The sequence below is a fragment of the Pelophylax lessonae genome, assembly GCF_965119305.1.
Source record: "Pelophylax lessonae genome assembly, chromosome: 5".
Lineage (NCBI taxonomy): Eukaryota > Metazoa > Chordata > Amphibia > Anura > Ranidae > Pelophylax > Pelophylax lessonae.
The window spans coordinates 4,116,858-4,130,682 of NC_138772.1; the positions used below are offsets into that span (position 1 = coordinate 4,116,858).

General features: G+C 46.1%; 1 protein-coding gene across 4 annotated transcripts in view; it reads left to right on the forward strand.

The window, feature by feature from the left end:
• Nucleotides 1-13,825, forward strand: part of ADGRB1 (adhesion G protein-coupled receptor B1) — a 912,987-nt gene that overhangs the window by 241,821 nt on the left and 657,341 nt on the right. For 3 of the 4 annotated variants that reach the window (XM_082259420.1, XM_082259422.1, XM_082259423.1), the window contains exon 3: nucleotides 10,199-11,111. In XM_082259420.1, coding sequence (XP_082115546.1) covers nucleotides 10,370-11,111 — 742 coding nt within the window. In that variant the 5' untranslated portion in view covers nucleotides 10,199-10,369. Of the gene's footprint in view, nucleotides 1-9,350; nucleotides 9,892-10,198; nucleotides 11,112-13,825 lie in introns of those variants that run through there. The other variant, XM_082259421.1, reaches the window with a different exon arrangement.

A 13,825-nucleotide genomic window follows, 5' to 3' on the forward strand; every position in this document is an offset into this window, starting at 1 on the left:
GGAGGAGGGGAAGGTCTCTAACATCCACCAGCTCTGTGATGTCATCATGGAGGAGGGGAAGAGGACTCCAGTGGCAACCTGTGAAGCTCTGGTGAACTCCATGCCCAAGAGGGTTAAGGCAGTGCTGGAAAATAATGGTGGCCACACAAAATATTGACACTTTGGACCCAATTTGGACATTGTCACTTAGGGGTGTACTCACTTTTGTTGCCAGCGGTTTAGACATTAATGGCTGTGTGTTGAGTTATTTTGAGGGGACAGTAAATTTACACTGTTATACAAGCTGTACACTCACTACTTTACATAAAATATTTACAAAAATGTGAGGGGTGTACTTACTTCTGTGACATATATACAGGGCTGTTTTTTCAGCGGGGGGAACACGGGGTAACTGCACCTCCAGTCGGAATAAATGCAATGGCAAAGGGGTGCTGGGGTCAGTAGGGTGAGCTGAAAAGCCTATTGATGCTGGCTGCTGGGGGATCTATTGTTGCTGGGGTGAATCTATTGTTGCTGGAGGGCAACTGGAGGACATTTTGGTAGTGGGGGGCTATTGTTGCAGTGGAGGATTTATTGTTGCTTGGGGGAACTATTGTTGCTAGGGAACTATTGTTGTTGGGGGGGGGGGGTTATTGTTGCAGGGTAGGATTTATTGTTACTGGGGGGCTATTGTTGTTGGGGGGTCTATTGCTGATTGCAGGAGATCTATTTTACTGTTCTTTCTATTGTTGAAGGGCAAGATTTATTGTTGCTGGGGGGATCTATTGTTGGGGGGGGGGTATCGTTGCAGGGGAGGATTTATTGTTGCTTGGGGGAACTATTGTTGCTGGGGGAGGTCTATTGTTGCAGGGGAGGATTTATTGTTGCTGATTGCAGGAGATTTATTTTACTGTTCTTTCTATTGTTGCAGGGGAAGATTTATTGTTGCTGGGGGGGGTCTATTGTTGCAGGAGAGGATTCATTGTTGCTGGGGGGCTATTGTTGTTGGGGGGTTGTCTATTGTTGCAGGGGAGGATTTATTGTTGCAGGGGAGGATTTATTGGGGGTGGGGGAGTGATTGTTGGCGGGAGGATTTATTGGGGGTGGGGGAGTGATTGTTGACGGGGAGGATTTATTGTTACTGGGGGGCTATTGTTGTTGGGGGTCTATTGTTGCAGGGGAGGATTTATTGTTTCTTGGGGGAACTATTGTTGCCGGGGGGGCTATTGTTATTGGGGGGTCTATTGTTGCAGGGGGGGATTTATTGGGGATGGAGGGGGGATATTGTTGCAGGGGAGGATTTATTGTTATAGGGGGATCTATTGTTGCCGGGGGGGCTATTGTTATTGGGGGTCTATTGTTGCAGGGGAGGATTTATTGGGGTGGAGGGGGGCGGTGATTGTTGCAGGGGAGGATTTATTGTTATTGGGGATCTATTGTTGTGGGGGGGTCTATTGTTGCCGATTGCAGGTGATCTATTTTACTGTTCTTTCTATTGTTGCAGAGGAAGATTTATTGTTGCTGGGGGAATCTATTGTTGGGGGGGGGGTCTATTGTTGCAGGGGAGGATTTAATGTTTCTTGGGGGAACTATTGTTGCTGGGGGAATCTATTGTTGGGGGGGGGGTCTATTGTTGCAGGGGAGGATTTAATGTTTCTTGGGGGAACTATTGTTGCTGGGGGGCTATTGTTATTGGGGGGGTCTATTGTTGCAGGGAAGGATTTATTGGGGGTGGAGGGGGGGTTGATTGTTGCAGGGGAAGACTTATTGTTGCTGGGGGGATCTATTGTTGCTGGGGAACTATTGTTGTTGGGATGTTGGCTATTGTTGCAGGGGAGGATTTATGGGGGGGGGGTTGATTGTTGCAGGGGAAGACTTATTGTTGCTGGGGGGATCTATTGTTGCTGGGGAACTATTGTTGTTGGGATGTTGGCTATTGTTGCAGAGGAGGATTTATTGTTACTGGGGGGCTATTGTTGCTGGGGGTCTATTGTTGCTGATTGCAGTTGATCTATTTCACTGTTCTTTCTATTGTTGCAGGGGAAGATTTATTGTTACTTAGGGGAACTATTGTCACTTGGGGGCTATTGTTGTTGGGGGGGTCTATTGTTGCAAGGGGGGATTTATTGGGGGGAGGTGATTGTTGCAGGGGAGGATTTATTTTTACTGGAGGGCTATTGTTGTTGGGGGGGTCTATTGTTGCAGGGGAGGATTTATTGTTACTGGGGGGCTTTTGTTGTTGCGGGTCTATTGTTGCTGATTGCAGGAGATCTATTTTACTGTTCTTTCTATTGTTGCAGGGGAAGATTTATTGTTGCTGGGGGATCTATTATTGGGGGGTCTATTGTTGCTGGGGAGGATTTATTGTTGCTGGGGGGCTATTGTTGTTGGGATAGTCTATTGTTGCAGGGGAGGCTTTATTTGGGGGGGGGGTGATTGTTGCAGGGGAGGATTTATTGTTACTGGGGGATATTGTTGTTGGGAGGGTCTATTGTTGCAGGGGAAGAATTATTGGGGGGTGGATTGTTGCAGGGGAGGATTTATTGTTACTGGGGGGCTATTGTTGTTGGGGGTTTATTGTTGCTGATTGCAGGAGATCTATTTTACTGTTCTTTCTATTGTTGCAGGGGAGGATTTATTGTTGCTGGGGGATCTATTGTTTGGGGGGTGGGGGTCTATTGTTGCTGATTCCAGGGGATCTATTTTACTGCTTTTCTAGTTATCATTAACAAATCTCATACAAATTATCTAAAAGGGGCGGTACTGGGTAGAGGGTGGAACCAAAGGACAGCGCTCAGAGGTGGGTAGGGGGTGCAGACATGGGACAGTGCTCAGAGGTGGGTAGGGGGTGGATACAAGGGACAGTGCTTGGAGGTGGGTAGGGGGTGGATACAAGGGACAGTGCTTGAAGGTGGGAAGGGGGGGAGACAAGAGACAGTGCTCGGAGGTGGGTAGAGGGTGGAACCAAAGGTCGGTGCTCGGATGTGGGTGGGGGGTGGAACCAAAGGACGGTGCTCGGAGGTGGGTAGGGGGTGGAACCAAAGGACAGTGCTCGGAGGTGGGTAGAGGGTGGAACCAAAGGACAGTGCTCGGAGGTGGGTAGAGGGTGGAACCAAAGGACGGTGCTCGGAGGTGAGTAGGGGGTGGAACCAAAGGATGGTGCTCGGAGGTGAGTAGGGGGTGGAACCAAAGGACAGTGCTCGGAGGTGGCTAGAGGGTGGAACCAAAGGACAGTGCTCGGAGGTGAGTAGGGGGTGGAACCAAGGGACGGTGCTCAGAGGCGGGTAGTGGGTGGAACCAAAGGACAGTGCTTGGAGGTGAGTAGAGGGTGGAACCAAGGGATGGTGCTCGGAGGTGGGTAGGAGGTGGAACCAAAGGACAGTGCTCGGAGGTGGGTAGAGGGTGGAACCAAAGGTCGGTGCTCGGATGTGGGTGGGGGGTGTGGAACCAAAGGACGGTGCTCGGAGGTGGGTAGGGGGTGGAACCAAAGGACAGTGCTCGGAGGTGGGTAGAGGGTGGAACCAAAGGACAGTGCTCGGAGGTGGGTAGAGGGTGGAACCAAAGGACGGTGCTCGGAGGTGAGTAGGGGGTGGAACCAAAGGATGGTGCTCGGAGGTGAGTAGGGGGTGGAACCAAAGGACAGTGCTCGGAGGTGAGTAGGGGGTGGAACCAAGGGACGGTGCTCAGAGGTGGGTAGTGGGTGGAACCAAAGGACAGTGCTTGGAGGTGAGTAGAGGGTGGAACCAAGGGATGGTGCTCGGAGGTGGGTAGGAGGTGGAACCAAAGGACAGTGCTCGGAGGTGGGTAGGGGGCGGAGACAAGGGATGACTCTGAAGAGAGGAGTACCTGCACCTATTCTCTGAGAAAAAAAAGCCCCGCCTGTATATATATATATATATCTTCATTTGTATCTGTTTGGCTGATGACATGAGCCCAATCTATTACTATTATTGAATCAATCTTTATTTCTATCTCTCTGGCTGATTATATGAGCTCAACTCAATGTTATTAATAATAAATAGGGGTCATATGATCAGCCAAAAAAATAGAAATAAAGAATTAAAAATATATTTATTCTTTTGTATTGAAAATTGTAATATTTTCACATAATAATAAATAATAATATTAATAATAATAATAAATAAAAATAATAATAAAATAAATTAATTAATAAAAAATAATAATAAATAAATACAGATGTGAGTGGCAGTTGAGGCTGCAAACCCCCGAAAAACACCCTCCCGAGCCCCCCCCCCCGAGTGGTTTTCTTCCATGAGGGCGGTCCCTGGTGCTAAGGGGAGGAGCTGGGGACCACTCCTCTGGGGTCGTCTGCTTTCAGAATACAAATCTCATGTTTGGGGGTTTTATGTAATCTGCAGACCTAAAATTATTTTTTTTTTTTTAAGCATGCGTGCCAAAAAAAAAAATTAAAAATGTTTCTGGCAGCGAAAGAAAAAAAATGAAATTTAAATTTCCCGCAATGAGATTCCCGCCATTTTCTTCTGCCCTTTGCCTTTTTCCGTAGCGCCTGGGTCGCGGTGACATCGCCGGCGTCCTCCATCCATCGCAGGGTTAACACTTATTACAGAAGTTACGATGTAACGAGTGCCAGCTCCGGGGCGCGATGGACTGCCGGCCGCTGCGCCAATCTCGGCACTAAACGCCGCTGATTATAATAATCGTCTCGGATGAAGAAGTGTCTGTCTGACAGCCTCTGCGTTTTGTTTGCCTTCATTTTTATTTGTGCCAAATTGGCTTCACCGGCGGCGGGCGGCGGCGTCAGTCTGCGGCGCGGCGTGATGTGAGCGCTCCTGACAGGCCGCTCTCCGCGCCGTGAACTGCTCACCTTACAAATATCATATTGTGCGTCGGATTTAATTGGATATAATGTCCCCGGAGCTGGCATCACCTTCACCCATCTCTTCCCTTTCCAGCGCCAAGCCCAACGATGCCAGGAATCCTCTCCGTCCAAATTATATTCAACCCCTCCCCTCCCCCACCAACAAAGATCAAAATAACCCATCCCCCACAGGGCTGGTCATTTATTATTATTAAAGTAATCCTGACATTTATTTTTTAGGCGTTTATTACCATGGTGACACCCTTCAGAATGCCCTTATCTGCTTTTATCTCCAGAAGGACGGAACCATCTTTGTTCAGGAATCAGCCAGAGTCAAGATGCCGGCTCAGAGATGATACAATCCCTGAAACCTCTGCAGTCCCTGGCTGTGTTCACAAACGTCTGACACAGATCAGCCCCTGCTGAAGTCTCTCATCTTGTGACTTACTACCAAGTTACAATGTACAGTCTGATCACTGGGGGAGGGGAGACTGAGGAAATGCTTCCTCCTCCTCCTTCTACAAAGTTACAATGTACAGTCTGATCACTGGGGGAGGGGAGACTGGGGAAATGCCCCCTCCTCCTTCTACAAAGTTACAATGTACACTCTGATCACTGAAGGAGGGAAGACTGAGGAAATGCCTCAGGTCTGTGCTCTGTGATTGGTGCCTGCAGATCTCTGCCCTGTGATTGGTGCCTGCAGGTCTCTGCCCTGTGATTGGTGCCTGCAGGTTTGTGCCCTATGATTGGTGCCTGCAGGTCTGCGCCCTGTGATTGGTGCTCATTGTGTATTATCAAAGCAGCAATGAAAGAAGAAGAGATGAAAGTTTCCTCCGGCGGAGTCTCCTGACACCGTTGTTATTGGTGACGGTTTGCCGGAACCGTTCACCTTTAGTATGATGGAGGGGGAGGGGGACCTGCACCGGATACATCACCTGCCCGGTGCAGAGCCGGCTGTCATCGCTGTAACATCTTCCTGTCAGTTAGGAAATCTCTGCATTCACCTGGGAGATTCACCTGCAGTGAATGTTTGGTGAATGACCAATTTACTGCTTTATAAGAAGTCTCTTCAAGTGTCTGTAGAGAAATGTAACATTTACAGATTCACAGTCTTTAATCTGAAACTGCTATTTTCCCTTCCCCAATGACATCATCACTGGGTCCCTGTGCTTCTCTATGCAATGCAGGCAGATCACGGCTGGTGGGAGGGGCCAGCAGGGGGGCGGTACATAGATTCCGGAAAACATCACAACACCTCGCCTCAGTACTCCTCTCCAGAGTCCTCAGTCATGATGCAAGCAGTGGGAGGAGTTATGCAAGTATCAAAATGCCTTGATGGGGGGGGTGTCAGCCTGGAGGAGTAAGTGCTTTTAGGAATCAGCCAGCCACCTGTGATGCTGAGGCCTCCATGATTGAAAGAACTGAAATCCAATGAATGAAAGGGGCGGAGCCCAGGGACATTCAGGCTTCAGGCTGGGGAGGAAAGGACCCGATGATGCTGGACGTCCTCGTCTATCCATTATAGTACAGGATCCATAGTCTGACTACTCTGACAGTAAAGGACCCACAATCTGCTCTTTAATGTAAAGGATCTGAGTACATTTTGGGGTAATGGAGTATTCCTGAAGTATTTCTGGATACATTTTGGGTCATGGAATATTTCTGAAGTATTTTTTTGATACATTGTGGGGTAATTCAGTATTTATTGAGTATGTTTAATACATTTGGGAGTAATTGAGTATTCCTGGATTTTTTTAGATACTTTTTTTAGGTAATGGAGTAATCCTGGGGTATTTTCTGAAGCATTTTTTATGGATGATGGAGTATTGCTGCAGTATTAATATATACATTTTTTGGTAATGGAGTTCTTCTGGAGTATGTTTTTTATACATTTTGGGGTAATGGAGTATTCCTGGAGTATTTTTAGATACATTTCAGAGTAATGGATTTCTTCTGGAGTATTTTTGTTTCATTTTGGGGTGATGGAGTATTCCTGGAAGAGTTTTCGATACATTTGTGGGCAATTAAATAATCCTGGAGTATTTTTAGATACTTTTTGGGGTAATGGAGTATTCTTAGAATTTTTTTTTGATACATTTTGGGGTAATGGAGTATTCCTGGAATAGTTTTTTTCTTAATAATTATGCTACATTTAGGGGTAATGTAATATTTCGGGATACATTTTGGGGTACTGTAGTATTTCTGGAATAGTTGTTGATACATTTTGCTACATTTTGGGGCAATGGAGTATTTCTGAATACATTTTGGGGTAATGGAGTATAACTGAAGTATTTTTTGATACATTTTGCAGTAATGGAGTGTTCCTGGAATCATTTTGATACATTTTGGGGTAATGGAGTTTTTCTGGATACCTTTTTGGGTTAATGAGTATTCCTGGAGTATTTTTTATATATATATTTTTGGGGGTAATGGTGTATTACTGGATTCTTTTTTGATACATTTTTTGGATTAATAGAGTATTCCCAGAATTGTTTTTGATACATTTTGCTACCTTTTGGGATGATGAAGTATTTCTAGATACATTTTTGGGTTAGAAAAGCATTCCTGGAGTATTGTTAAATACATTTTTGAGGGCAATGGTGTATTACTGGATTATTTTTTGATACATTTTTTGGGGTAATTGAGTTTTATCGGAATAATTTTTGATACATTTTTGGGTTAGAGGAGTATTCTTGGAGTATTTTTTGATACATTTTTGGGTGGTAATGGTGTATTACTGGATTATTTTTGATACATTTTTTGGGGTAATGAAGTATTCCCAGAATAGTTTTTGATACATTTTGCTACCTTTTGGGGTAATGGAGTATTTATAGATACATTTTTGGGTTAGAGGAGAATTCCTGGAATATTTTTTAATACATTTCTGGGGGTAATGGTGTATTACTGGATTACTTTTTGATACCTTTTGGGGGTATTGCAGTATTTCTGGATACATTTTGGGGTTAATGAGTATTCCTCGAGTAATGTTTGATACATTTTTTGGTGTAATGGTGGATTACTGGAGTATTTTTTGATACATTTTAGGGTAATGGAGTATTCCCAGAATAGTTTTTGATACACTTTGCAACATTTTGGGGTAATGGAGTATTTCTGGATAAATTTTTGATACATTTCACTACATTTTGGGATAATGGAATGTTCCTGGAGTATTTGTTGATACCTTTCTAGGGGTAATGGTGTATTACTGGAGTATTTTTAGATACATTTTTAGGGTAATGGAGTATTTCTGGATACATGTTTGGGTAATGGAGTATTCCTGGAGTATTTGTTGATACATTTTTGGGGGTATTGGTGTATTACTGGACTATTTTTAGATACATTTTTAGGGTAATGGAGTATTCCAGGAGTATTTGTTGATACCTTTCTGGGGGTAATGGTGTATTACTGGAGTATTTTTAGATCCATTTTTAGGGTAATGGGGTATTTCTGGATACATTTTTGGGTAATGGAGTGTTCCTGGAGTATTTGTTGATACCTTTCTAGGGGTAATGGTGTATTACTGGAGTATTTTTAGATACATTTTTAGGGTAATGGAGTATTTCTGGATACATGTTTGGGTAATGGAGTATTCCTGGAGTATTTGTTGATACCTTTCTGGGGGTAATGGTGTATTACTGGAGTATTTTTAGATCCATTTTTAGGGTAATGGAGTATTTCTGGATACATTTTTGGGTAATGGAGTATTCCGGGAGTATTTGTTGATACCTTTCTGGGGGTAATGGTGTATTACTGGAGTATTTTTGAGATACATTTTTAGGGTAATGGAGTATTCAGGGAGTATTTGTTGATACCTTTCTGGGGTTAATGGTGTATTACTGGAGTATTTTTAGATACATTTTTAGGGTAATGGAGTATTTCTGGATACATTTTTGGGTAATGGAGTATTCCTGGAGTAATTCTTGATACCTTTCTGGGGGTAATGGTGTATTACTGGAGTATTTTTAGATACATTTTTAGGGTAATGGAGTATTTCTGGATACATTTTTGGGTAATGGAGTATTCCTGGAGTAATTGTTGATACCTTTCTGGGGGTAATGGTGTATTACTGGAGTATTTTTAGATACATTTTTAGGGTAATGGAGTATTCCGGGAGTATTTGTTGATACCTTTCTGGGGGTAATGGTGTATTCCCGGAATAGTTTTTGATACATTTTGCTACATTTTGGGGTAATGGAGTATTCCTGGAGTATTTGTTGATACATTTTTGGGGGTAATGGTGTATTACTGGAGTATTTTTAGATCGATTTTTAGGGTAATGGAGTATACTCGGGGTATCTCTTTTTCTGTCACTAATGGTGGTGATCCGATTGGCTCTCTCATGCTGATCTCTTGATCTTCTTCTAATCAGGCTTCCTATGTTTTCTATCTTCTATAAATGATCCTATTTGTAGACAGGGGGGGGGGGGGGTTGCGGACCCCGCAGATCTACATGCAACAAGCAGGTCCCTCTGTCTCCAATGACAGAAGCAGTTCAGTTTGCAGCATGCCAGCGTCCACCCCCCCCCCCCCCCATTAGGAGAACCCAACCTGCGTCCGAGGAATACCGACGCACCACAAATAACTAAAATCTTCACTTTTTTTTCCTCTAAGAACCACCTGGAGACGTTGCCCTTTTCACACCAGTAACGTGCGGTAAAACTGGTGGTAAGAGATTCGGCCGCCCCGATAGGCAGCGAAGGAGGACAGGCTGGTCAGGAAGGTTTTCCGTAGAAAAGGCGGTCGCTGGGTTCCCAAAGAGAAATGTCTTCTTTTTTTTTCCCCCGTCTCTGACTAAGAAAATCAATTTCCTTTTGAAAGCCGAACGCTCGCTTTAACACTTGAGACTCGGAGTCGTTGAGCCGCATTTCTTCCTCGGTCTCCTTGGATTTAGGACAATTGGCCGGCGGGCTGTGGAGATACAATAGGTTTTTTTTTTGCTTCCCGCGGTGTTGGAAGAGGCAGGGACGGCGATGCCGTGCCTCGGCGGAGACCTTCCTTCCCGTAGAGGTGTCGTTAGTTGTAGTCGCGTTGCTACGGAGGGAGCCTTTGATTGTCGCCGCAGCGACGAGGCAGTTAAGTTATCTCAGCTCTTGGGGGTTTTTTTTGCAGGCGTTAAATGGCAAAATGTGCCCAACTCAGAGATGAGCATTTATTGCCGATTGCCATGTAGGGTGTCATTGTAACTCAACCGCAGTGATAAAAAAAAAAAAAAAAAAAATTTAATTTTTCTATTTTCTCATTATGATGAGGTCATTAAATTTAAAAAAAAAAATGTGAGTCCTTGATGATGTGAAAGCTGCTCTTTTAACCGATTGCGAAGATGTTGAATTTTCTTCGCCAAGAGTTAATCCGTTTTTTTTTCTCTCTTTTCCCTTCCAGATTCGAGTGCGCGGCCACACGGGGGCGTCTGAGACAAGCAGACCAAGACTGGACTCGTTTTTCCTCCAAGCCTCATAAACTGCCTTTATTTTCTCCTGCTGTACCTGTTATGTCCAAGATCTGGCCCCTGCTTGACAATTACTTTGAATTCCAAAGGACCAGAGACCTAGGATGAGGAGCGTTGAATCTTCCCACCACTTGCTTTTCACGTTGCCACTTTTTTTTGCCTGGACGGCAGCCAGCCTGGACTTCGGACACAATTCTTGCACCACTCAAGTGCAGGGGGAATTTTACGGCTATTTCTCCTCTTTGTCTCTCTTTCCCTTGAACTCTTCGCTGTGCGCTTGGATTATCCAGAACCCGGACCCCAGGAGGTACACGCTGTACGTGAAAGTCTCCAAGCCGGCAGGTATATGCGACCACCAGCAGATCAGGACCTCTCAGTTTGACTCTTTCCTGGAGTCCACGCGGACGTACTTGGGAATGGAGAGTTTCGACGATGTCTTGAAACTCTGCGACAGTTCCGTCCAATACGCTTTTCTACAGTCCAATAAGCAGTTCCTCCAAATGAAGCAGAGGTTGCCCAAAAAGGAGGACACCCAGCTGCAATGGAAGACCAACAAGCCTCAGGAGACCGACTTCTCCTTGGAATATCTGGTTTTGGGCAACCGCAACCCAAGGAAAGCAGCTTGCCAGATCCTCTGTAAGTGGCTTGACACCTGCCTGAGCAGCAGCAGCAGCTTTCACCCTTGTGGCATCATGCAGACTCCTTGCTCCTGCCACGACGGGGAGGTTCAGTCTCAACCGAACGAGGTGACAAGCTATACTAAGAAGGACGACTGCTACAAAGATGGGATTTACCTGGAGAACTGCCTGAGCAGCACCCGAGATAACAGCGCCGGGGAGTTTCAGGGTGAGTGCCAACTGCATGAAACTTTTCTTTGGACAGACAGGTTTGATTTACTGAAGGCAAATAGACTGCGCATTTTGCAAGAGCTTAGTCCAGGAGTCTTCAAACTCTGTAAGCAAAGGGCCAGTGTACTGTTCTTCAGGCTTTGGGGGGGGGGGGGAGGGGGGGACTGTGGCCAGTGGGGGTAGAAAATGCCCCAGCACCACACCAATGGTTTTAATGAGGGGAATAGTGGCCCATTGTTGGTAGGGCCAGTTTCCTTTAGGCTTTGGGGGGAGGGGGAGCAGACTGTGGCCAGTGGGAGTAGAAAATTCCCTGGCACACAATTGGTTTCAATGAGAGAAATAGTATCCCATTGTGGATAGGGCCATTTTGCTGTCCTTTAGGCTTTGGGGGGGGGGGGAGTAGACTGTGGCCAGTGGGAGTATAAAATGTTCTGGTACATTATTGGCTTTAATGTGAGAAATAGTGCCCTATTGTTGATAGGGCCAGTTTACTTTCCTTCCGGCTTTAGGGGGGCCAGACCGTGGCTAGTGGGGTACAAATATGCCCAGGCACCACGCCATTGGTTTTAATGAGAGGAATAGTGGCCCATTGTTGATAGGGCCAGTTTACTGTCCTTCAGGCTTTGGGGGGGGGGGGGTAGACTGTGGCCAGTGGGAGTATAAAATGCCCTGGTACATCATTGGCTTTAATGTGAGGAATGGTGCCTTATTGTTGATAGGGCCAGTTTACTGTCCTTCCGGCTTTAGGGGGGCCAGACCATGGCCAGTGGGGGTACAAATATGCCCAGGCACCACACCATTGGTTTTAATGAGAGGAATAGTGGCCCATTGTTGATAGGGCCAGTTTGCTGTCCTTCAGGCTTTAGGGGGGCCAGACTGGTGCCAGTGGGAGTTAAAAATGCCCTGGGACCACACCATTGGTTTTAATGAGAGGAATAGTGCCCCATTGTTGATAGGGCCAGTTTACTGTCCTTCAGGCTTTGGGGGGAGGGGGGGCAGACTGTGGCCAGTGGGAGTAGAAAATTCCCTGGCACACAATTGGTTTCAATGAGAGAAATAGTATACCATTGTGGATAGGGCCATTTTGCTGTCCCTTAGGCTTTGGGGGGGGGGTAGACTGTGGCCAGTGGGGGTATACAATCCCCTGGTACATCATTGGCTTTAATGTGAGGAATAGTGCCCTATTGTTGATAGGGCCAGTTTACTGTGCTTCAGGTTTTAGGGGGGCCAGACTCTGGCCAGTGGGGGTACAAACATGCCCAGGCACCACGCCATTGGTTTTAATGAGAGGAATAGTGGCCCATTGTTGATAGGGCCAGTGTACTGTCCTTCAGGCTTTGGGGGGAGGGGGGGCAGACTGTGGCCAGTGGGAGTAGAAAATGCCCTGGCACACTATTGGTTTTAATGAGAGAAATAGTGCTCCATTGTGGATAGGGCCATTTTCTGTCCTTTAGGATTTGGGGGGGGGGGGGGAGTAGACTGTGGCCAGTGGGAGTATAAAATGCCCTGGTACATCATTGGCTTTAATGTGAGGAATAGTGCCCTATTGTTGATAGGGCCAGTTTACTGTCCTTCTGGCTTTAGGGGTGCCAGACTGTGGCCAGTGGGAGTAAAAAATGCCCTGGGACCACACCATTGGTTTTAATGATTGGAATAGTGCCCCATTGTTGATAGGGACAGTGTACTGTCCTTCAGACTTTGGGGGAAGGGGGGCAGACTGTGGCCAGTGGGAGTAGAAAATGTCCTGGCACACTATTGGTTTTAATGAGAGAAATAGTGCCCCATTGTTGATAGGGCCAGTTTACTGTCCTTTAAGATTTGGGGGGGGGGGGTAGACTGTGGCCAGTGGGAGTATAAAATGCTCTGGTACATCATTGGCTTTAATGTGAGGAATAGTGCCTATTGTTGGTAGGGCCAGTTTACTGTCCTTCAGGCTTTAGGGGGGCCAGACTGTGGCCAGTGGGAGTAAAAAATGCCCTGGGACCACACCATTGGTTTTAATGAGAGGAATAGTGCCCTATTGTTGATGGGGCCAGTTTACTGTCCTTCAGGCTTTGGGGGGGGGGGGGGGGGCAAACTGTGGCCAGGTGAAGTAGAAAATGCCCTGGCACACTATTGGTTTTAATGAGAGAAATAGTGCCCCATTGTTGATAGGGCCAGTTTACTGTCCTTTAGGCTTTAGGGGGGGGGGGGGGGAGCAGACTGTGGCCAGTGGGAATATAAAATGCCCTGGTACATCATTGACCTTAATGAGGGGAATAGTGCCCTATTGTTTATAGGGCCAGTTTACTGTCTTTCAGGGTTTGGGGGGGCCAGACTGTGGCCAGGTGAAGTAGAAAATGCCCTGGCACACTATTGGTTTTAATAAAAGAAATAGTACCCCATTGTTAATAGGAGCAGTTTACTGTCCTTTAGACTTTGGGGGGGAGGGGGGGTGGGGGGTTAGGGGGAGCAGACTGTGGGCAGTGGGAAAATGCCCTGGTACACCATTGGCTTTAATGGGGGGAATAGTGCCCCATTTTTGATGGGGCCAGTTGACTATCCTTCAGGCTTTAGAGGGGCCAGACTGTGGCCAATGGGAGTAGAAAATCCCCTGGCACATTATTGGCTTTAATGAGTAGAATATTGCCCCCCCTATTGATATCAAAGAGAAGAATAATGCCCCATTAATGGTGTCAGTTGAGAATGGTGTACCATCCTTGGTTCCTGTTG